At 36.3% G+C, this 25538-nt stretch overlaps 1 protein-coding gene across 1 annotated transcript; it reads right to left on the minus strand.

Moving 5' to 3' along the window:
- Nucleotides 1-24567: 24567 nt before the first annotated feature.
- LOC307052173 (oligosaccharyltransferase complex subunit OSTC-like) lies at nt 24568-25026 on the minus strand (the record flags this gene model as incomplete). Its single annotated transcript, XM_079703021.1, has 1 exon — nt 24568-25026. The coding sequence occupies exon 1, from the start codon at nt 25015-25017 to the stop codon at nt 24568-24570; it is 450 nt and encodes a 149-aa protein (XP_079559147.1). The 5' UTR covers nt 25018-25026.
- Between the last annotated feature and the right edge of the window lie 512 nt (nt 25027-25538).

Consider the following 25538-nt stretch of genomic DNA (forward strand, 5'->3'; position numbering starts at 1 on the left):
AAATTGAGGAGCCAGGAGTCAGTACTGTGCCTCTGAGGTGGGAGAGCCAACTTCAGGACACTGGTGCACAAGAGACCTCCCAGCTCCACATAATATCAAACGGCGAAAATCTTCCAGAGATCTCCATCTCAACACCAGCACCCAGCTTCACTCAACGACCAGCAAGCTACAGTGCTGGACACCCTATGCCAAACAACTAGCAAGACAGGAACACAACGCCACCCATTAGCAGAGAGGTGGCCTAAAATCATAAAAAGTCTGCAGACACCCCAAAACACACCACCAGACGTGGACCTGCCCACCAGAAAGACAAGATCCAGCCTCATCCACCAGAACACAGGCACTAGTCCCCTCGACCAGGAAACCTACACAACCCACTAAACCAACCTTAGCCACTGGGGACAGACACCAAAAACAACAGGAACTACGAACCTGCAGCCGGCAAAAAGGAGACCCCAAACACAGTAACATAAGCAAAATGAGAAGACAGAAAAACACACAGCAGGAGAAGGAGCAAGATAAAAACCCACCAGACCTAACAAATGAAGAGGTAATAGGCAGTCTATCTGAAAAAGAATTCAGAATAATGATAGTAAAGATGATCCAAAATCTTGGAAATAGAATAGACAAAATGCAAGAAACAGTTAACAAGGACCTAGTAGAACTAAAGATGAATCAAGCATCGATTAAAAACACAATAAATGAAATGAAAAATACTCTAGATGGGATCAATAGCAGAATAACTGAGGCAGAAGAACGGATAAGTGAGGTGGAAGATAAAATAGTGGAAATAACTAATGCAGAGCAAAATAAAGAGAAAAGAATGAAAAGAACAGAGGACAATATCAGAGACCTCTGGGACAACATTAAACGCACCAACATTCGAATTATAGGGGTTCCAGAAGAAGAAGAGAAAAAGAAAGGGACTGAGAAAATATTTGAAGAGATTATAGTTGAAAACTTCCCTAATATGGGAAAGGAAATAGTTAATCAAGTCCAGGAGGCACAGAGAGTCCCATACAGAATAAATCCAAGAAGAAATACGCCAAGACACATATTAATCAAACTGTCAAAAATTAAACACAAAGAAATCATATTAAAAGCAGCAAGGCAAAAACAACAAATAACACACAAGGGAATCCCCATCAGGATAACAGCTGATCTCTCAGCAGAAACTCTACAAGCCAGAAGGGAGTGGCAGGACATAATTAAAGTGATGAAGGAGAGAAACCTGCAACCAAGATTACTCTACCCAGCAAGGATCTCATTCAGATTTGATGGAGAAATTAAAACGTTTACAGACAAGCAAAAGCTGAGAGAGTTCAGCACCACCAAACCAGCTTTACAACAAATGCTAAAGGAACTTCTCTAGGCAAGAAACACAACAGAAGGAAAAGACCTACAATAACGAACCCAAAACAATTAAGAAAATGGGAATAGGAACATACATATCGATAATTACCTTAAATGTAAATGGACTAAACGCTCCCACCAAAAGACACAGATTGGCTGAATGGATACAAAAACAAGACCCATATATATGCTGTCTACAAGAGACCCACTTCAGACCTAGAGACACATACAGACTGAAAGTAAGGGGATGGAAAAAGATATTCCATGCAAATGGAAACCAAAAGAAAGCTGGAGTAGCAATTCTCATATCAGACAAAATAGACTTTAAAATAAAGACTACTAGAAGAGACAAAGAAGGACACTACATAATGATCAAGGGATCGATCCAAGAAGAAGATATAACAATTGTAAATATTTATGCACCCAACATAGGAGCACCTCAATACATAAGGCAAACACTAACAGCCATAAAAGGAGAAATCGACAGTAACACAATCATAGTAGGGGACTTTAACACCCCACTTTCACCAATGGACAGATCATCCAAAATGAAAATAAATAAGGAAACACAAGCTTTAAATGATACATTAAACAAGATGGACTTAATTGATATTTATAGGACATTCCATCCAAAAACAACAGAATACACATTTTTCTCAAGTGCTCATGGAACATTCTCCAGGATAGATCATATCTTGGGTCACAAATCAAGCCTTGGTAAATTTAAGAAAATTGAAATTGTATCAAGTATCTTTTCCGACCACAATGCTATGAGACTAGATATCAATTACAGGAAAAGAGCTATAAAAAATACAAACACATGGAGGCTAAACAATACATTACTTAATAACGAAGTGATCACTGAAGAAATCAAAGAGGAAATAAAAAAATACCTAGAAACAAATGACAATGGAGACACGACGACCCAAAACCTATGGGATGCAGCAAAAGCAGTTCTAAGAGGGAAGTTTATAGCAATACAATCCCACCTTAAGAAACAGGAAATATCTCGACTAAACAACCTAACCTTGCACCTAAAGCAATTAGAGAAAGAAGAACAAAAACATCCCAAAGTTAGCAGAAGGAAAGAAATCATAAAAATCAGATCAGAAATAAATGAAAAAGAAATTAAGGAAACAATAGCAAAGATCAATAAAACTAAAAGCTGGTTCTTTGAGAAGATAAACAAAATTGATAAACCATTAGCCAGACTCATCAAGAAAAAAAGGGAGAAGACTCAAATCAATAGAATTAGAAATGAAAAAGGAGAAGTAACAACTGACACTGCAGAAATACAAAAGATCGTGAGAGATTACTATAAGCAACTCTATGCCAATAAAATGGACAACCTGGAAGAAATGGACAAATTCTTAGAAATGCACAACCTGCCAAGACTGAATCAGGAAGAAATAGAACATATGAACAGACCAATCACAAGCACTGAAATTGAAACTGTGATAAAAAATCTTCCAACAAACAAAAGCCCAGGACCAGATGGCTTCACAGGCGAATTCTATCAAGCATTTAGAGAAGAGCTAACGCCTATCCTTCTCAAACTCTTCCAAAATATAGCAGAGGGAGGAACACTCCCAAACTCATTCTACGAGGCCACCATCACCTTGATACCAAAACCAGACAAGGATGTCACAAAGAAAGAAAACTACAGGCCAATATCACTGATGAACATAGATGCAAAAATCCTCAACAAAATACTAGCAAACAGAATCCAACAGCACATTAAAAGGATCATACACCATGATCAAGTGGGGTTTATCCCAGGAATGCAAGGATTCTTCAATATACGCAAATCAATCAACGTGATACACCATATTAACAAATTGAAGGAGAAAAACCATATGATCATCTCAATAGATGCAGAGAAAGCTTTCGACAAAATTCAACACCCATTCATGATAAAAACCCTGCAGAAAGTAGGCATAGAGGGAACTTTCCTCAACATAATAAAGGCCATATATGACAAACCCACAGCCAGCATCGTCCTCAATGGTGAAAAACTGAAACCATTTCCACTAAGATCAGGAACAAGACAAGGTTGCCCACTCTCACCACTCTTATTCAACATAGTTTTGGAAGTTTTAGCCACAGCAATCAGAGAAGAAAAGCAAATAAAAGGAATCCAAATTGGAAAAGAAGAAGTAAAGCTGTCACTGTTTGCAGATGACATGATACTATACATAGAGAATCCTAAAGATGCTACCAGAAAACTACTAGAGCTAATCAATGAATTTGGTAAAGTTGCAGGATACAAAATTAATGCACAGAAATCTCTGGCATTCCTATATACTAATGATGAAAAATCTGAAAGTGAAATCAAGGAAACACTCCCATTTACCATTGCAACAAAAAGAATAAAATATCTAGGAATAAACCTACCTAAGGAGACAAAAGACCTGTATGCAGAAAATTATAAGACACTGATGAAAGAAATTAAAGATGATACAAATAGATGGAGAGATGTACCATGTTCTTGGATTGGAAGAATCAACATTGTGAAAATGACTCTACTACCCAAAGCAATCTACAGATTCAATGCAATCCCTATCAAAATACCACTGGCATTTTTCACAGAACTAGAACAAAAAATTTCACAATTTGTATGGAAACACAAAAGACCCCGAATAGCCAAAGCAATCTTGAGAACGAAAAATGGAGCTGGAGGAATCAGGCTCCCTGACTTCAGACTATACTACAAAGCTGCAGTAATCAAGACAGTATGGTACTGGCACAGAAACAGAAAGATAGATCAATGGAACAGGATAGAAAGCCCAGAGATAAACCCACGGACATATGGTCACCTTATCTTTGATAAAGGAGGCAGGAATGTACAGTGGAGAAAGGACAGTCTCTTCAATAAGTGGTGTTGGGAAAACTGGACAGGGACATGTAAAAGTATGAGATTCGATCACTCCCTAACACCATACACAAAAATAAGCTCAAAATGGATTAAAGACCTAAATGTAAGGCCAGACACTATCAAACTCTTAGAGGACAACATAGGCAGAACACTCTATGACATAAATCACAGCAAGATCCTTTTTGACCCACCTCCTAGAGAAATGGAAATAAAGACAAAAATAAACACATGGGACCTAATGAAACTTAAAAGCTTTTGCACAGCAAAGGAAACCATAAACAAGACCAAAAGACAACCCTCAGAATGGGAGAAAATATTTGCAAATGAAGCAACTGACAAAGGATTAATCTCCAAAATTTATAAGCAGCTCATGCAGCTCAATAACAAAAAAACAAACAACCCAATCCAAAAATGGGCAGAAGACCTAAATAGACATTTCCCCACAGAAGATATACAGACTGCCAACAAACACATGAAAGGATGCTCAACATCTTTACTAATTAGAGAAATGCAAATCAAAACTACAATGAGATATCATCTCACACCAGTCAGAATGGCCATCATCAAAAAATCTAGAAACAATAAATGCTGGAGAGGGTGTGGAAAAAAGGGAACACTCTTGCACTGCTGGTGGGAATGTGAATTGGTACAGCCACTATGGAGAACGGTATGGAGGTTCCTTAAAAAACTACAAATAGAACTACCATATGACCCTGCAATCCCACTACTGGGCATATACCCTGAGAAAACCATAATTCAAAAAGAGACATGTACCAAAATGTTCATAGCAGCCCTATTTACAATAGCCCGGAGATGGAAACAACCTAAGTGTCCATCATTGGATGAATGGGTAAAGAAGATGTGGCACATACATACAATGGAATATTACTCAGCCATAAAAAGAAATGAAATTGAACTATTTGTAATGAGGTGGATGGACCTAGAGTCTGTCATACAGAGTGAAGTAAGTCAGAAAGAGAAAGACAAATACTGTATGCTGACACATATATATGGAATTTAAGAAAAAAAAAGGTCATGAAGAACATAGGGGTAAGACAGGAATAAAGACACAGACCTACTAGAGAATGGACTTGAGGATATGGGGAGGGGGAAGGGTAAGCTGTGACAAAGTGAAAGAGCGGCATGGACATATATACACTACCAAACGTAAGGTAGATAGCTAGTGGGAAGCAGCCGCATAGCACAGGGAGATCAGCTCGGTGCTTTGTGACCGCCTGGAGGGGTGGGATAGGGAGGGTGGGAGGGAGACGCAAAAGGGAGGGGATATGGGAACATATGTATACATATAACTGATTAAATTTGTGATAAAGCAAAAAATAAAAAAAATTAAAAAAAAAAATAAAAAAAAAAAAATAAATAAAAAAAAAAAAAAAAAAAAAAAAGAAATCTAGAAACAATAAATGCTGGAGAGGGTGTGGAGAAAAGGGAACACTCTTGCACTGCTGGTGGGAATGTGAATTGGTACAGCCGCTATGGAGAACAGTATGGAGGTTCCTTAAAAAACTAAAAATAGAACTACCATATGACCCAGCAATCCCACTACTAGGCATATATCCTGAGAAAACCATAATTCAAAAAGAGACATGTACCAAAATGTTCATTGCAGCTCTATTCACAATAGTCCAGAGATGGAAACAACCTAAGTGTCCATCATCGGATGAATGGATAAAGAAGATGTGGCACATATATACAATGGAATATTACACAGCCATGAAAAGAAACGAAACTGAGCTATTTGTAATGAGGTGGATAGACCTAGAGTCTGTCATACAGAGTGAAGTAAGTCAGAAAGAGAAAGACAAATACCGTATGCTAACACATATATATGGAATTTAAGAAAAAAAAAATGTCATGAAGAACCTAGGGGTAAAACAGGAATAAAGACACAGACCAACTGAGAATGGACTTGAGGATATGGGGAGGGGGAAGGGTAAGCTGTGACAAAACGAAAGAGAGGCATGGACATATATACACTACCAAACGTAAGGTAGATAGATAGTGGGAAGCAGCCGCATAGCACAGGGAGATCAGCTCAGTTCTTTGTGACCGCTTGGAGGGGTGAGATAGGGAGGGTTGGAGGGAGGGAGACGCAAGAGGGAAGGGATGTGGGATCAGATGTATATGTATGACTGATTCACTTTGTTATAAAGCAGAAACTAATAAAAAAAATAAAATAAAAATAAAATAAAAAATAATAGTAATAATAATTTTCTCCATTAAGACTGGTTGTATAAAATGTATAAGGAAATCTCAAGCAATTCAAAATATAGGCATCTATATTCCTAAAAACCTTTGAATGGGATTTTCCAGTTAGATTTAAAATGTAAAGAAAATAAATTAGAAAACTATACTAATATTATTGTAGTTAAGCCATTTTTCACACATATTTAATGACAGATTTGCAATTGATTTGATAAATTTATTTCATTTACATTAATGGAGAAATAGCCAGCAACTTTAAAGGATGCAGAAATTGGAGGAAATTGAGACAATGTAGAGAATAAAAGTTCTCAACCCTCTTCTGAATTTACCGTTTTAATGCAGTCTTAGTTAAAGCCAGAGATGATATAAGGTGGCAGAAACTGTAAATAATCTGGAACAAACAATTTTCAAACATGTAAATTCCCTCTTAATGAAGAAAAGATATAATAATACAATAAAAAGTTAATTTTCACCTGAAAATTAATAAAATACAGGAAAAAGATAAATGAAGAGTCTTGGTCAGTAGCAAAGCAAAAATTTGGCTATTGTGATAATAAAATGAAGTATGAAAAATGACATGATGCTGTTAGCAATTAGGAGTACTCTGTCTAAAATAAGGTCATTATTCCAGTCTGTCCAGAACTAATTAGAACTTTTTCAGAATAAAGCAAGTTGCCTTCTTGCATTCTGTTTTGTGCAAAACTCTGACACAAGGGATGAAAAACAGCAAATGTTTTGAGCCCTAAGAAGACAGGATAAAAAAAGCTGTTTCAGTTCACTGAGGAACAAATATCAAGAGATCATATTCAACAAACACTTTAGATGAATGACCTAACAGGACATTTTTTCAGAAAATGTGTTATGGAATTACATATTCTTTTCTAATGAATACATTTATGAAAAGTAAGTGGGAGAATGCTAAAGTTTATTGATACATTTCCATTTGTTGCAAAGGAAGGAGTAAAGGAATTTTCTGTGTATCAATTTGAAGACTGCAACTTATGTAAAAGGAAGAAAATCTTACAAATTTTTTTGACATAAAGGGAACAGGAGATAAACAATACTAAATTTTTTTAAAATTTATTTTTGGCTGCATTGGGTCTTCGTTGCTGTGCACAGGCTTTCTCTAGTTTCCGCGAGCAGGGGCTACACTTCATTGCGGTGCTCACGGGCCTTTCACTGCGGTGGCTTCTCTTGTTGTGGAGCATGGGCTCTAGGCACGCAGGCTTCAGTAGTTGTGGCATGCGGGCTCAGTAGTTGTGGCTCGTGGGCTCCAGAGCACAGGCTCAGTAGTTGTGGCACGTGGGCTTAGTTGCACCATGGCATGTGGGATCTTCCCGGACCAGGGATTGAACCCGTGTCCCCTGCATTGGCAGCTGGATTCTTAACCACTGCGCCACAAGGGAAGCCCAATACAAAATTTGTAAAGGTTTATTTACAAGAGTTTTTATTCAGGTACCACAGGATATCTGATCATTTATGTTACTATAACATAGATCTATTTCTTTTGTTCTCCATGTATTTCACAAATGGGATGCTTTGGCTAAAATAATTTTACTGAAAGAATTTTATAGGCATAAGTTGTAATTTATAGTTAACTCATAGGCTTATTTTAGTCATAGAAAGAGAAACTTTAGGAGACAGCAAAACATAGCAAGTCACAATTTTTTTATGCTGAGTTTTTAAATTTTCTGTTACTAGCATACTGAATTATAAAATGTGTATTTATATTTCTAAATTGCTTACTAAACATATTAACGAATGTTTTAGAAGTTTTTTTAAAAGTTCAGGTTTTGGAAATGCACAGCTTCCTTGTAACAATCTCAGAAAAATTAGGAGATCTTAGTTGCGATAATCTATCACAGTAAGTGTGCAATATCTTAACCAAAGTATCTGGGTTGGTGTCTAGGTTACCAATGAGAAGGGAGCTGCAATAATCCTTATATTTAGAAGGTTCTGTTAGTCTCCTAGAAGGAATATACTTTCTTGGATGGGTACTGTTACTTTGTGGTTAAAAGCAGGAATCAGAGTTAGGTGTCAAATCCTATCTTCATTTCTTTCTAGACAATTTAATGTTTCTGGATGCCGAATGTTTTATCTACAAAAAGGGTGATAGAAACAGCTCCATATTTTTGTGAGAATTAAATGAGATAATGCACATAAGTCACCTAGCATAGTATTTAGTACATAGTAAACAAGTGTTAGCTAAAAATAATTTTAAATGTAATGATAATTATAATACTAATCAGTCCATAATGAAGCCCACTTTTTTCCATGCTATCAACTTTTTCTTATTTCATTAAGAAAGTACAACAAACTATACTTTAGTTATATTATTAATTACACAATTACTGATATATTCACATCCTAGCAACAGCACTTTCCCCTCTGGTTGTACTAATGAGGAAAGGCTTCATAAAGAAAGAAGAATTTGATCTGAGATTAGACAGCTAAGAAGAGAGAAAATGTGCCCAGTAACAGGAATTGTGTGATGTATGGCTTAAGAGTAAGAATGAGGCAGACATCTTCATGGAATAGTGAAAAAACCAATGTAACTGGAACAACTGGTATCCTTTGGGGTCTTGTGAAAATAACATTGAATAAGTTGAAATAACGTTAGGTAAGCTGAAAATAATGTTGGATACATGAATGGAATTTATGGATGTCCTTGAATCAAATTACACAAAGAGATCAGGTCTTTCTATTGAATTCAAATGAAATTAATCATACATAGTCTTTTCTCCATGTTTGTGAAGAAAATAGCGCTGATAGATAACTGGTCTGATTGTGGGATGCAGATTCTATTGGAAAAAATAAATATTTGAGCTCAAAAAGATCAGGTAGGCTCTATGCTGTCCAGTACAGTAGCCACTAGTTATATGTAGTTATTGAGCACTGGAAATGTGCTAGTCGGACTTGTGCTATAAGTATAAAATACAAACGGGATTTCAAAGACTAGGAAAAAACAAAATATCTCATTAGTAATATTTATATTAATTACATTTTGAAATAATATTTGGGGTATATTGATATGAATAAAATATATTAATAAAATTAATTTCACTTTTTGATGCTTTTAAATGTTGCTTTTAGACAATCTGAAATCATGTATGTGGTCATATTATATTTCTATTAGACAACCAGAAGTCTGCAAGCATACACGAATGAAATGACAGAAATGAGGACTACTGTGATAACTGTGCACATGGAGCAGAATGGAAGGAAATATTACAAGAAAAGAAAATGAATATTTCAGTAGATAAGGAGAGGGATGATAACCTCAAGGGTTTGAGATTGGGTGACTAGTTCTACAACTGGTAGAAAGAAGTTCAGAGATGGTGAATTGATATGCACAGAATATTAGAATATTTAGTTTTAAACATGCTTATTTTGAGATGGTGGTAGAATATGCAGAAGGAGAGAAAGTAAGAAGAGTAGAAAAGCACTAAATATGGGAAGAAGGGCACATGGATATGCTAAGTAAATAATAGCGGTACGATTATGAGGACAAAAGCCAGATTATAAAGGGAAGGGAAAGGAAAAGGAAATAAACAAAGGCAATGGAGTATACTGATCACTCTTTTGAGAGGTGTCATTGAATGGAAAATAAGAAAATTAAGGTGAGGACAAAAAGTAAGCACAGTCAAGGAAAGGGTTTTGGTTTTGGTTTCTATGAGGGAATGGAATCTACATGCTCATCTTTTCATTCAGTGTGTCCGTCAGTCTTTCAAAAACCATGTGATTAAATAGTTCTTATATGTCAGGAACCCAAGGCCTTCAAGCTCTGTAATGGAAGTCGGAAAAACCATAGAGAAAGAAATCATAATGGAAAGGGAGGGTCTAATAAGTGGAATGAACAAAGACACAAAAACAACCCAGCCTTTTAGTGGAAGTACAAGTTCCTGGGGTGGCCGCAGCAAGGAGTAAGCATAATGAGATCTCTGGAGAGAGAAGCAGGCAGGGACCAGACCAGAGAGTGACTCAGCCACAGGGAAAACGTTTGCATGTCATCCTCAGGATCAAGGTGAGCCATTAATAAGTTTTAAGTAAGAAATAACATGATTCGACCTGTTCTTTTTAATGGCTTTGCCAACAGATTGTAGGATAGACTGGAGTAGACAGGAAGCAGAAATACCAGTTAGGAAACTATTGCAATCATCCTCATGCAAGATAATAAAGGCCTTAACTTGCCTTTGGAGGAGTTTCTTCCCCATCAGAGCTTCATCAGCTTGCTGTGGCCCTAGCTCATTGTAGTCGCTCCCTTATTCTCCGGGGGTCAAAAGGATGCAGAAAATGTTTAGATATATAAAGAAACTGGAGCATGGAGTGACCCCACCACACCAAATCAGCCTCTGTGAGATTCTTTTTTGGAGAATCCTATGAAACAATCAAAGGAGTGTGCAAACAAAAGTCATGTTTAAAACTGCTTTAGGTAGACCCAGAAGCCTATGCACACATTTAAATTCAATTTAGTAGCTGTATATTAAGTTCTGTATTGTTGTAACATAGAGCACAGCATGAGAAAGGGGTGGTGAAAGATGAATGACAGATGGTGACAGGTGTTTTTAATGAATGCCAAGGAGTTTGGACTTTGGCCTAAGAGAAGTAGGAGCCACTAAACAGTTTTAAGAAGAATGACCTAGTCAGATTTTCATTTCACTATATAGCAAACTGATTGGAACTGAGAAACCTAGAGACAGAAAACCACTTAGGATATTTTGAGTATAAACTGGGAGAGAGATAACAGCTCTCTAGCCTAAACTGGTAGCAATGGCAATAAAGGAATATGCATATTATAGAAAATATTTAAGAGGTAGAATTAGCAGATCTTTGTGAGTGAAGGAAAGTGAAGGACTCAAAGGACTCCATGATGATGTCTAGATTTCTGGCTTGGCCAGAGGAGTTGACACATTCAGTAAGACAGGAAATGCAGGAGTGGAGCAGGCTGGGAGTTAAGGAAAGAGGCTGAACTCAGTTATGATTATGCTGGGTTTAGTACCTATGGAACATCAAAGGGAAGATCTAGCAGGTAATCAATATTTGGGTCAAATATTCAGGCGGGTTCTGGATTGAAGATAATGATTTTGGAGTAAGCATGGAGATAGTAACCAAAGCCACTGAAATGGGCGAGGTCACACAGGAAGAGTATATGGAGGTAGAAGAGAAAGGAACCTAAGAAAGAACATTTAAGAAAGGAAAAGGCAGAAGGAAGGAAAAAGGAGACAAAGAATAAGAAACCAGATAGAAGGAAAACCAACAGAATGTGGTGCCAAGAAAATGAAGTATTTTGAAAAGGTGGAAATAGTCAACATAGTCAAATGCTGCTAAAAGGCCAACCAAATAAGAACTGAAAAATGTCCCTTGGATTCTTACTTACAGGTATTTAGGCTGATTGAACTTGCCCCACAGTTCAGTGATGATCTGTTTATTTTTTTATTCTCTCATTTCTCTATGTTTCTGTTTTAATCATTTCAATTGCCATGTCTTCAAGTTCACTAATCTTTTTCTTCTGAAACATCTAATCTGTTGTTAATCCCATCTGTGATGGTTAATTTTATGTGTCAATTTTGCTAGGCTATGGTGCCCAGTTGTTTGGTGAAACACCAGTCTGGATACGTTGTGAAGATATTTTTTAGATGTGACTGACATTTATTTATCATTAGACTCTGGGTAAAGCAGATTACCCTCCATAATGTACATGGATCTCATCCAATCAGTTGAAAACCTTAAGAGAAAAAAACTGAGGTCCACCAAGTGGGAAGGAAGAAGGAATTCTGTCTCCATTCTGCCTTTAACATCAACTCCTACTGAAATGTCTAGCCTGGCAGCCAGCCCTGATGATTTCAGACTTGCCAGCCCCCACAATCACATGACCCAGCACCTTAAAATAAATACACACACACACACACGCACACACACACACACACACACACAGCCTATTGATTCTGTTTCTCTGGAAAACTCTAATTAATATACCACCCACTGCATCTCACACATTACTGTTTTTATCTCTATAAGTTCCATTTGGATCCTTCCTATACCTTTCATCTACTTAACTTTTTGAACATATGAAATGCAGTGACAATAATGATTTTAATGTCCTACTAGTTATAGCATCTATATCAGTTCTGAATTGGTTTCAGTTGATTGATTTTACTTCTCATTATGGGTCCACTCTGTGAATTTTGCCTTGTTGGGTGCTTGGTATTTTTGTATGCCTAGAAATCTCCTTGAGCTTTGTTCTGAGTGTAGTTAAGTTTCTTGAAAGCAACTTGATTCTTTCAGGTCTTGCTTTTAAGATGTGTTAGCTGAGGTCAAAACAGTACTTAGCCTAGAAGTAAATATAATGGAATTTGGTAATTGATTTGAAGTTGAGGCAAGGGAGGGAAAATGGTCAGACAACTCTGAAGTTCTCAACGTAGATGAGCGAGAAATAAAGATTCCAGAAACAGAGGATAAGAAAGACCATCATATCTGAAAAAAGTTTAGTTATGATAAAGTAATACATGAAAATAGTAAAAAGAAAAAATCAAATCCTGCGCTTATAAAGAAACCTGAGAATCTCCCATTCTGCCCCTCCTCCTTTCCAGAGTCCATAAGCAAATTTTGTTAACTGTTTCTGTATGGGTTCTTCTGGTAGCTAATCCCACAATTCTAAATAATATCTGCATCTCTCTTTTCTTTACTTACAATCTGAGGTGCCATTTACTGACTCTCTGCTATGAAAGGCTTGGGCTCACTTACACAAAGCTTCTCCCCTCCTGTGTCCCATACACTGATAACTATCAATATATTGTTATTCTTAGCTCTTCCACCGGTTACTTTGGTAGCTATTCAATAGGTCCCATGTTAACTACCTCTGGGACTCTCAAAGGAAAGTATTTCTAGCATCACAGTAGAATAGATTTTCTTTTCTTTTATTATATCAAATGCTTAAAATCAAGCCATATTTTGATTAGCTTCATTATTAAGTATGGTATACTTTTTCAGCTTTGGGGGTTTTTTCCTAGAGTTTCTGAATACTTTTCATTTTTCTTAAAAAAGGGTTTGGGCGATTACAAACCTTCATTATATCCTCACATTTATCTTGCCTTCCTTTCAATTCTTTGGTTTGTTATATACAGTTTAGTTTTCTTCTGGAGACATCCACTCCAGAGCTTTCTGCTTTCATGATTCAATATGGCTGAGTTTCTCCCTTGTCCTGCTACAGAGTCAAGGGAATTCCCTTATTTTTTTCAGTTTGGGGACAATATTTCCTGGATCCTATTATTTATCTTTCTTGGTTTTTCCCAATGCTCAAATTTCTCTCTTATCCTTCATCCTCCAGTCCTGTGGGATTTTTCTTCAGTATCTGAACATGCCATGTACTCTCTTAGCCTGGAGTCATCAAAACGCTCTTGCCTCTGCCAGGAGCACTTTCCCATCCACTTGTTGTAGCTAAGTCCTGTTCACATTTGGGGTCTCAGTTTAAAAGAACACTTGCTCTGTGATGTTTTATAACCCTCTCTTCTCCCTCCCTGCCCATATCATTTAGACTCTGCCCCTCTTCTGTGGAAGCCACAAAACACTGAACTTTCCCTGTCATAATACTTTTCACTGTGCATTAAATTACTTATAAACTCAAAGCAGGCAAGAAACTATTTTTACCTTATTTTCAGAGTTACTGCCTGATAACCATGGTACTTAATAAACAACTAATATATATATATATATATATATATATATATATATATATATATATATATATATATTTTTTTTTTTTTTTTTTTTTTGCGGTACGCGGGCCCCTCACTGCTGTGGCCTCTCCCGTTGCGGAGCACAGGCTCTGGACGTGCAGGCTCAGTGGCCATGGCTCATGGGCCCAGCCGCTCCGCGGCATGTGGGATCTTCTTGGACCAGGGCACGAACCCGTGTCCCCTGCATTGGCAGGCGGACTCTCAACCACTGTGCCACCAGGGAAGCCCAACAACTAATATTTTTATATAAATGATTTAATGAATGAGTAAAAGATATTCTACAATCAAAGAATAGTTAAATAACTAAGGTTAGACCAACTTAATGAAATGTTCTAGTCATTAATATGATAATTTTTAAAGGATGCATAATCAAAAAATACATGATATATGTCAAACTTGTAAAAAAATACACTTTGACTGAAACAGTATAAAAGAGTTGGCAGGTTTATCAGTATTTTCCACTTTTACCCTCAACCTTTCTCTAAATTAATGCTTTCAAATGCAGTTTCAATGCTCTCAACATAGTTAAGCAATTATAAAATAAATATACCCTGTGAATTCTTAGATAGTTATAAATATTTATAAGTATAAAAATGTAAGAATGGGCTTCCCTGGTAGCGCAGTGGTTGAGAGTCCGCCTGCTGATGCAGAGGACACGGGTTCGTGCCCCGGTCCGGGAAGATCCCACATGTCGCGGAGTGGCTGGGCCCGTGAGCCGTGGCCGCTGAGCCTGCGCGTCCGGAGCCTGTGCTCCACAACGGGAGAGGCCACAACAGTGAGAGGCCCACATACCGCAAAAAAAAAAAAAAAAAAAAAAAAAGTAAGAATAAAATAAAGCAAACTAGGATTTTTCTTTTAAACATTTATAGTTTTGATTGAACCTCAATAATGAAAGAAGTTTTGGAGTATCCATTATTGAGATATCTCTCACATTTTCCCATAGTAAGCCTTTAAAAAAATTTTAATAAAAAAATTTTAATATAAATACTGCTCTAAACACTATGATATGTGGAACTATTAAAATACTCTTCTAATTCAAACTTTCCTGAAATTTCTAGAAGGAAGGAAGGAAGGGTAGAAAGACAATAGGAGTAAAGGAGAAAATTAGCAGGTTTGAATTCTTAAAAAATAATTATATAAATAAGTATCATTCTGCAATTAAATATAAAGATTTTTGAACCTTAAATAATATTTTAAAATATTTTCCTTATAGAGAGTTTTTAGCCACTTCGCACTTGACTCAGACAAGCACTTAGCCTTGGTTAAGAGTAGCTCACCACAACAAGAGCTGGAATGCCTCACATGCACTTGAAATGGCATGTGCAGTTAAGTCCATCAAAGGGGTCAAAGGCAATACCCAAAATCAGAGTGACGGGCAAGGGTAAGTAGTGTAGCAAACACAGTCTAAGCATATAGCCAAGTTGGCTGAATGAATTGGAAAAAGAACCAAAATGTAAACCAAACCCAAACCTGGATCCCAAATCAGAATGAGGGCCAAGTCAGGCATGAAGGAAGCGTAGGCTGAGGACTTGTGGACAATAATGGGCAGGACTGGGCTTCCCTCCTCCCTTTCTGAGAAGGAGTATCTTTTCCCCATCCATGGACACACATGGGTTACTTAGATATTATGAGCCTAGAATTTAGTTGTTGGCCAACCTACTTCAGAAAGACAATTCAAATCTTCTACACTTAATCATAATGTTATGTTTATGTACATCTTCATTTCAAGGAAAAGATACCAAAACCATTAAAATGCTGAGTAGGTCTCCAAAGTCATAACATGAGCCAAATTTGAACCAGAGTATAAGATCAATTTCCTCATTCCTAGCATCATTACATCTGCCTGTTATGCTGCTTCCCATCAAAATGATTTAAAGTTATTCTTTTTTCCCCTAATGCTATGCACCACTGATGCCACGTAAATCTCAAGGTAATATTAGAGTTATATTTCTTTTCAGAATGTAAAGGCAATCTCTAGTTTATAGCAGATGGAAAAACAATATTAAATGACAGGGTTTTTCTTTTTAAGTTAAAGAGATAAGCCCTACATATTACTTTTTTGCTTTTTTCTTTTTTTTTTTTTTTTTTCTTTTGGCCACACTGTATGTCTTGCGAGATCTCAGTTCCCCAACCAGGGACTGAAACCAGGCCACGGTAGTGAAAGCCCAGAATCCTAAGCACTAGGCCACCAGGGAAATCCCCTACATATTACTTTTATATTATTTTACATATTTTTAAAATATGAGCTAAGTCTTAGCAACAATACAGTCTGGATCCCTGTATATACACAAACACTTATATAGAGTACACAGCATAAAGGTTAACACTGTGGGCTTTAAATTCAAACACACAAATGTTTTAATCACCATTCTGAAAAACCATGTGATCTTTGCCTTAACTTCTTAAGTCATAGCTTCTCCATCCATTAAAGCGGGGATGATAACAGTAACTCCCTCAGAGGGCTGTTGTGAGGATTAGACGAAAAAGGCGCTTAAAAGCTTAGCACAATTCCTAACACTAGAGTTAGTGCTCATTTTTTTAAATAAATTTATTTTATTTTATTTATTTAGTTTTGGCTGCGTTGGGTCTTTGTTGCTGCACGCGGGCTTTCTCTAGTTGCGACAAGCAGGGGCTACTCTTTGTTGCAGTGCGCGGGCTTCTCATTGCTCATTCTCTTGTTGCGGAGCACGGGCTCTAGGCACGCAGGCTTCAGTAGTTGTGGCACGCAGGCTCAGTAGTTGTGGCTCATGGGTTCTAGAGCGCAGGCTCAGTAGTTGTGGCTCACGGGCCTAGTTGCTCCGCGGCATGTGGGATCTTCCCGGCCCATGGCTCAAACCCGTGTCTCCTGCATTGGCAGGCGGATTCTTAACCACTGCACCACCAGAGAAGTCCCTAGTGCTCATTTAATATGCACTAATAATAGTAGTAATAGTACCCCTCAGGTTTATGGCAAGAAGCTCACAAGATGGAGCTGAGACTCTCCTCTGGGCTCTTCTGTTATGCTGGTATCCATGACATGGAACTTATGTCATATTTGAGAGCATGTCAGAGAGGATGGCTTGCCTCCCAGTGTTTTCCAGGAGTACTGGTGTTACACCACACACACAGCTTTGAAAATCTAAGCAGATTTCAAATTTGCTTAAATAGCTTTCTTGGCCAAGAGTCATGTAAGTTGCCAACTGGCAACGGAATCATTTTCCACTCAAACTTGACAGCAGCAGGATTTAAACAGAAAACTGGGAGGAGGGCAAGGGAAGTAATATGCTTCCTTCCTCAAGGTAGTTTTGGACTCTTTGGCACCAGAGAAAAGTTTTAAAGATGAGAGAAATTTTGCATGAATATTACAGTATTTATTTGTAATGTATCAAAAATTAATTGAAAAGGAATAGATAGTTGCCATCAGAACTCCCTTTCTGCCATTTTTTTTCATATTCTGTGAACTCTTTCTTAGAAGACATTGGAATTTCTTCATTTGGGTGCTCTAATTCAAGTACAGTGAACTTGGATTTTTTAATTAATTTCTTTTTTATTGAAGTATAGTTGATTTACAGTGTTTCAGGTATACAGCAAAGTGATTCAGTTTACATATATATATTCTCTTTCAGATTATTTTTCCATTACATATTATAAGATATTGAATATAGTTCCCTTTGCTATATAGTAGGTCCTTGTTGTTTATCTATTTTATATATAGTAGTGTGTATCTGTTAATCCCAAATTCCTAATTTATGCCTTCCCTCCTTCCCCTTTGGTAACCATAAGTTTGTTTTCTATGTCTGTAAGTCTGTTTCTGTAAATTCATTTGTGTCTTTTTTCATTAGTGAATCTGAATATTTTGAGTCAAATAAGAGTCACTGGACTTCAGTGATCCTACAGAAGTTCTTCTCTTCCTTTAAAATATAAAATATAACCCAAGAGCAAAATAAGTTTTTTCATATTTCCATTATTCCTGACAGTAAGAGAGTAAGAGGAATCAGGGTAAATGCCAATAGATATTTAAATCCTCTCTAAGAGAAACTCAAACTGATGGCATTCTAACTAATTTGGAAACTTGTAAGGATAAAGTTTCTACATGCTTCCTCAGAAAACACTATTCCAAAGTACTAACAGGAAATGTTTTCTTATTTGTATATGAGTGGCTTAATTCCAAAAAAGATTTGAGGTAAGGCATAAAGATATATACAGTATATTGAAATTTTAAAAAAATAATAAATGAGGAAACTAGGAAAAAAAATAAAAGAAATTGTAATAAAAAAAAATAAAGACATCAGTGCTAAGTGTGGGCCATAAACTTGCTCTAAGCATCCTAGCAGTCAGTAGAAAGAGGTGAATTATATTATTTGATATGTGTAAGATTAACAGCAACAACAATCATGTTCTCAAAAAAAACTTAGCTTTTATCTAATATATTCCTCCTGCTAGGGTTTGTAACAGTTTCCTTATATTTGCTTGTAAACGAGAACAGTATTACTCAGGCTGTTGAGGGGAGAGAGAATGTTCTTATATTTCAGAGATTTCTACTGCCATATTTAGGGGGAAGATGTCATGATAACAGTAAAATTAAATAAGTATACCTAGTTAAGACAAAGAACACCCAGTAAACATATTCTATAATAATATTCCCATGTACAATTTTTAGCAATTGATGCTCCTTAAAAAAATTTGTAAGAAAGACTGTTTGGTTCCCAATGATGAAATGATTTACCATTAGATACTTTAAATCAGAGACTAGTAGTTTTATACTTCATGGAACTATATGTCTGTGGTAGACAGAATAACGGCCCTCCAAAAATGTCCATGTCCTAATCCCAGAAACCTATGAATGTTACACATCAAAAGGTACTTTGCGGATGTGATTAACGAACTTGAGGTGGTGAAATTATTCTGCATTATCTGGATTGGTTTATATAATCACAAGCATCCCTATAAGAGGGGGCAGGAGGGGCAGATTCGGACAGAGGAAGAGCAATCGAGAGATGGAGAGCATGGAGTGATATAAGGAAGGGGACACAAGCCAAGGAATGCAGGTGACCTCTAGACACTGAAAAAGTCAAGAAAATGAATTCTTCCCCAAAACTTCCAGAAAGAATGAAGCCCTGCTGACACTGTAATTTTAGGACTTCTGACTTCCAAAACTATAAGATAATAACTTTGTGCTGTTTTAAGCTCACCAAATCTGTGGCAATTTGTTAGAGTAATAACAGGCAACTAATTCAATGACTACAAACTCAATATACTGATATTACTAATCGATTTCATGAATTTCTACCCAGGTATTAATAGTAAGCAAAAATGTATTACGCAGCCATAAAAAAGAATGAAATAATGCCATCTGCAGCAACATGGATGGACCTAGAGATTGTCAAACTGAGTGAAGTTAAGTCAGACTGAGAAAGACAAATATCATATGATATCACTATGTGGAATCTAAAAAAAACATGGTACAAATGAACTTATTTACAAAACAGAAATAGAGTCACAGATATAGAAAACAAACTTATGGTTACCAAGGGGGGAATGGGGAGGGGAGGGATAAATTGGGAGACTGGGATTGAGATATACACACTACTATATATAAAATCTGATAACTAATAAGGACCTACTGTATAGCACAGGGAACTCTACTCAGTACTCTGTAATGACCCATATGGGAAAAGAATCTAAAAAAGAGTGGAGATATATATATATATATATATATAACTGATTCACTTTGCTGTACACCTGAAACTAACATAACATTGTAACTCAACTATACTCCAATAAATTATTAAAAAAAGAAATAATGCTCACTTTAAAACATATCTCCTATATTTTAGTTAAGCCACAAAACGAGCCCCAAGTATATCTAGATACTTTGAATATAACAATTTTCAAAATATGTTTCATAATACACTGGTTCTGTGGGATGTAAAAGGTGTTAAGCACAAAAAATAATTCTAAGGTCAAATAACTTGGAAAAACTATATTATTTAATTGTAGAATAATTAAAATGATTTTTAAAAATTATCCCAGGAGTCTAGATTTACCAAGAAACTTTCTGGGTTATTCAAAGGATCCACATCCATCACCACTCCACTATCAAGAACAGGTGGAAGATGAAGGCAAAGTAGTAGAATAAATGTACTAAATGATAGGATGAAAGTGTCCTTCCAGCTTTAGAAAATCTGGCTAATCAACCCTATTCACAATTTCATACTCCTCAGCTCATACTCACGCAGCCACCTCTATAGTCCCTGTTCACGAGCACAAGGCCAGCTCAGCAAGGAGACTCTCAGATAACATAGCTGCTTCTTGGTGTCTCTGCCACCTGCCACTGACCTTATCCATGGGAGCTTGCCCAGGCTTTTATTTGGAGGAATGACACCAGGACTACTCACCAATCAAACTGAAAAAAGTAAGCCATTTACTTCACTCATTTAACCCAGCCCCTTGTATGTAATTCATCCTCCCAACATACTCCACCCGCCCTCATCCAATTCTCTCCAACAACAGAGAGAAAGACATTTGCCAAGAATATAAGTTTAGTGGAGCACAAACCTCAAATATAGACATTGCAGAAACTTCAGACTTACTCCTAAGGAACAAGATTTCCTGGGGAACAGAAAAATGGCTTCAAAGTTTGTCAACAAGAGCCAAAGCTTGGTCTCTCATAAATGCTAGAGTAAATATTTTAACAGATCTCTTCATTGTAGAGCTAATGAGTACCATGTATCTTTAAGAGAAAAGGAAAACAGTACGGTTTTTTTCACATATTTATGACCCAGGAACTTTCTTCTCTGCAACATCTACAGAACAACACTTGGAAAACAATTTGCTAGTTATTCATGAAATTTCCTAAAGTCAGTCAATTCCTTTGAGGATTATCATGTGAAAAGTGAAAAATAAAGAGCCCACGTAAAAAGTTCTACATGAGCAATCTGAGAATTCATTATGGCCAAATAACAAGGTAAAGAAGCTTATTTCTAGATATCAGGCAGAAGATTTGGGCCCTTACTGATGAACTGCTATCGCCAGGCTAACTGAAGTAAGAATAATAGCCTAAGAATGCTCAATTGTCAGGCAAACGATTAAGGCGGAAATTGAGGTCATGAGGCCAGGACAGGATCAGAATCAAGGAAGTCAACATTTGGCATGAAACTGACACAGTTAATAGAAAGCCAGGTCACCAAAGTCACCCCTACCTGCCAACTCAAATACGAAGCACAGAAGCTAAAACAACATGATTCAAAATCAGTACCTCAGCATCACCCCAAGTACTAAAAGTTAAAAATGTAGGAAAAAATATTTCAGGCAAAATAAATAATGTGCTGAGAAATAACTGTCATTATTTTTTTAAACCATAGAAAATAGCCATAAAGCGAACAATCATTCATCTACTGGGAATTCCACAGGCCTTTGGCCCAGAATAACTTCCCTACTTATAATCACCTTGTTTTTCCTAAAGAACTTTTTAAAATGCTATTTCTGGGAACTTTCCAAAAAAGCAGCATAAGAAATTTCTTTTCCACAGAAAGTTACCAACCAAACTTCCCCGTTTCACAATAATTTTAAAAGTTATCCACCAAATTTTTATATTCCAGGAAGAAAAACATAATTATAAACATTTTTTTAACTTAGAAAAGCCTATAAACACCCACAACTACACAAACTAACACACAAAACCCAAATTACTGTAACACAGTATAGTCTTTCGAAAAGAAACTCACAGCACAGGGCAGCCATCGTTCTTAGAAGATCTTATCTGTCTTTTGGTCATAAAGATGATGTAATTATATTACTTATATTACTTATGCTTTCACAAAACACACTTTAGATATGATCACAATAATTAATATAGTTTGTCATTAAAACTCATTCATTCAACAGATGTTTATGTTTTCTCTAAACAAGGAGCTAACGATGGTGAATACTAATCTATCTATGTGTCTATCTCATAATTTCATGCATTTAATTCCTCTCCCCACAAATATAAAATTACTAGTGACCCCAAAAATAATATTTCATAGTTATACATCTTTAATTCTTTATGGAGATACATAAAGGGAAGATAACTTTTCTAAATCTTAAAGCGAGACAATCCTTTTAAATTGTGTATTCTGGGAGGTTTACTATATTTTTATACAGTTTTGGAGGACCTGCTTTCTTAAAATGTTGAAATAGTTTACCTTTTTTCTGAGGTTTATGGGTAGTACATAATTTGGTCAGGTATTTTGAGACTAAAGAAATAATTTCAAAGAGAAAAAAAGCAGTTTAATACATGCTTTCTTAGTAAAAAGCTCTAATTTTAAAAGTTAGGCATTTGTTTTTTTAAAAATCAAACTAAATCTGCAGAGGTTTTGTTTAAAAATATGCCTAGATTTACTTAATGTTAAAGTTTGATAGCATTTCCACTTGCTAAAGCATTTTAGTAGAAACACTTACCATAAAAGCAGCCATGGAAACTGAAATGATATATTGCGACCTGGAATATTTTTAAAGACAATTGCCTAAATAAAAGATTTTTCAGTAGCTAGCCAAGCAGCTTTATTTGTAAAAAGGAAACTGTTTCCCAAAGAAATAACAGGAATGAACCCTAAATTCTTACAACTCAAAATCATTTTTCTAAAAGTGTTGTGGCCTTGACCCCTGATATGATGATTAGACTAGATTTTTTGTAAAGTATTATAACTGTTGATTTAATAGCCTCATATTTCTCACAACTGGTTATCTTTTTAATATAATGTCTTATACTACATAAGTAATCTCAGTACACAAAGAGGGAGCATTGCCACTATTTGTAGGAGCAGTTAAAAGATAATATTATGTAATTTAAGCAACATTCTCAGGCAAATCTATTAACAAACAACACAGTTATTTCTTACTATGTAATCAACATTTGCATTAGAGATAAAAATATTATCCCTTCTCCTGTGATTCCTTAGTACTGAGGAGTCAGTACAGTTTTGTTTTCTGTCTTTTTTAATGTGTTGGCTTGAAGGAAGTTTTATTTTTTATCCTCTGCATGTGTAAAATTATCTTAATTCCAAAACTTACTCATTGTAAAGAACTGGGTGCATTAAGAGTAATTTCCTTAAAAAAAAGTTATTTGGACATGAAATTTTTATGGAGAAACTGGATTAAGTCTACAGCTCATTCAGTCTAGTAATTTACAAACAACATAACATGCTATGGGAAAAAGACATAATTTTTCTCAATATTACTATTCATAATACACACACATGAGGAAACTGAAATTGAGAGATATTAAGTAACTAGCCCAAGATCATATAGTTTGTGAACAGCAAAACTGGGCCTCAACCACCTGGGCTTTTCCAACAGACTGGGACCACGAAAATTTCCTGCTTCATTCCACAATGAACATCCAATTTCAATTGTACTCTAAAAATAAACAAAAACCCAGAACACATTCTATAAACTAGTTATGCTCAGCTTTGCAAAATCATTATTAGAAGAAGTATTTATGTCTTCTCAGGCTAGAAAAATATTTCATAATTCATTAAATTTTTGTTTTAGTAAACTATTTTAAGCATAAGTTTTCTTTCAGGAAAAATATACACACCCTAATTCATATACATAGAAAAGGCAAGTTAAGAGAACTAAACATGTATCCTCAAAAAATCCACACAGGATTAGAATCTCTAGTCCCAATTTTAAGCCTCCCATCAGACAAAAAGCTCTTACCCAACCACTGATTCTCATGCCTATTGAATGATGTCCTCCCCAGGTCAAACCTCTTGACCCTACAGTGTGGGTCACAGAGGCAAGTTCAAGGGCACCAAAGTGGGAGAAAACTCTCTTCAGTAATATTCTTTTTAAAAAATACTGATTTTTTAAAATTTAAAAGAAACAGAAAAGCATTCTATACATAAAGAATAACTTCCCTTTCTCTTTTATTCAGAGGTTTGTCATGCTTACTCCAAGAATAAATTAAGCATTCCCATTATCAAATATTTAGGGCTTTATTTAAAATTCTTTTTTGTGTTTGTAGTAATTCATATTCAGGCAGATTCCAGGCCCTCAAAGCAGCATGAATTCATTTTTTTAAAGGGGTTTGTAAAAAATAATCACTTTACTCAATATTATAGTTGTAGAAATGAAGTATATTTTCTTTAAGAAAGAAAAAAAAGAAGAAAATGCCACTTAACATCGTTGGTATGTCAGCATAGGACAGCAGGAAAAAATACTGATAAGCTTGTCTCTTTGATACCAAGAAGACATTCTAGTCCAAGCTATAATACGCTTCCTACATTTTCACTAGATGTTTCTTTTCTGCTGCTTTTCATCCTTTTCCATATTTCATATCAGAGGACTGGTACAGCCTTGAAAACTTCATTAACAGGAGCAAATTCAGTATCCACCGATTTCTTCTCAGAAGGCACTCTAACCCATCAGATAGCCTGGCAGTTTCATTCTCATGAATACTCTAGCCATGAAAAAACTCAATAGGACACAGATGAATCCAATGAATAGAAGGAGAAATCTATTGAGTTTGGGAATGTTTGGTGCGTTGGATCGGTCCAGGATTATGAAATTTAAACCTCCCATTGTAAACAGGAAGCTGGATGTGAGTCCTTCCATAATATATTGTCCATTTACTCTGCAGGCCAAGAAAGCTACTGGTCTCTGATACCCACGTTCATCAGTCATGGAGCTGACACTTGGAGTTTTGACAATAACATCATAAATGATTCCTCCAGTGATGAGGAAGTAAGACACCACCACCAGAGCGTACACTGTCATGGCCAACAGCATGTGCACCCAGGGTGGCTTCTTCAGCTTCAGGATGGGACGTTCGAGCACTAAGAACAGGACTCGGTACAAACTCTCCATGTTGGTGGCAGCAGGGTCAGCTGTTGGCCGCCAGCCCCACGCGCCACCCGGGAACAGGCATGAATTCATTTTTAAACCAATTTCCTTGTTTTGCAGAAAGGCAGAGAAAGTCCAAACTCTTCCCGTAATGACATTTTTCTCATTAACAAAGGCTTTTAAATAAATCTACTTCTGTTTTCCTAGTAAACCTAACACTTTTAATATGATGCTTACTTCAATTTCTAAAGAATCTGATACAAAAGTTAGTGTGGGTTCATCAACCTACCCTGGCCTCCTCTTCACCTATTTAGATTCTTCTGTCCCTTATAGAGGAAACTCCCTTATCACCACCACCTCCCAAAGGCCTCTGCTAACTCCACTAGGTTGGAATAGGTGTCCTTCCAACCTGCCATTACAGCATCCTAGGGAAAAGCTCTGTGGTAGCATACTGCACTATGACAATAATATCTTTACATGCTTGTTTCACTTATAGAAAGTAAACCCCTGTAAGGCAGGAATCTTATTCGCCTGTTAATTGCATT

This window comes from Hyperoodon ampullatus (genome assembly GCF_949752795.1).
Source record: "Hyperoodon ampullatus genome assembly, chromosome: 4".
Taxonomy (NCBI): Eukaryota; Metazoa; Chordata; class Mammalia; order Artiodactyla; family Ziphiidae; genus Hyperoodon; species Hyperoodon ampullatus.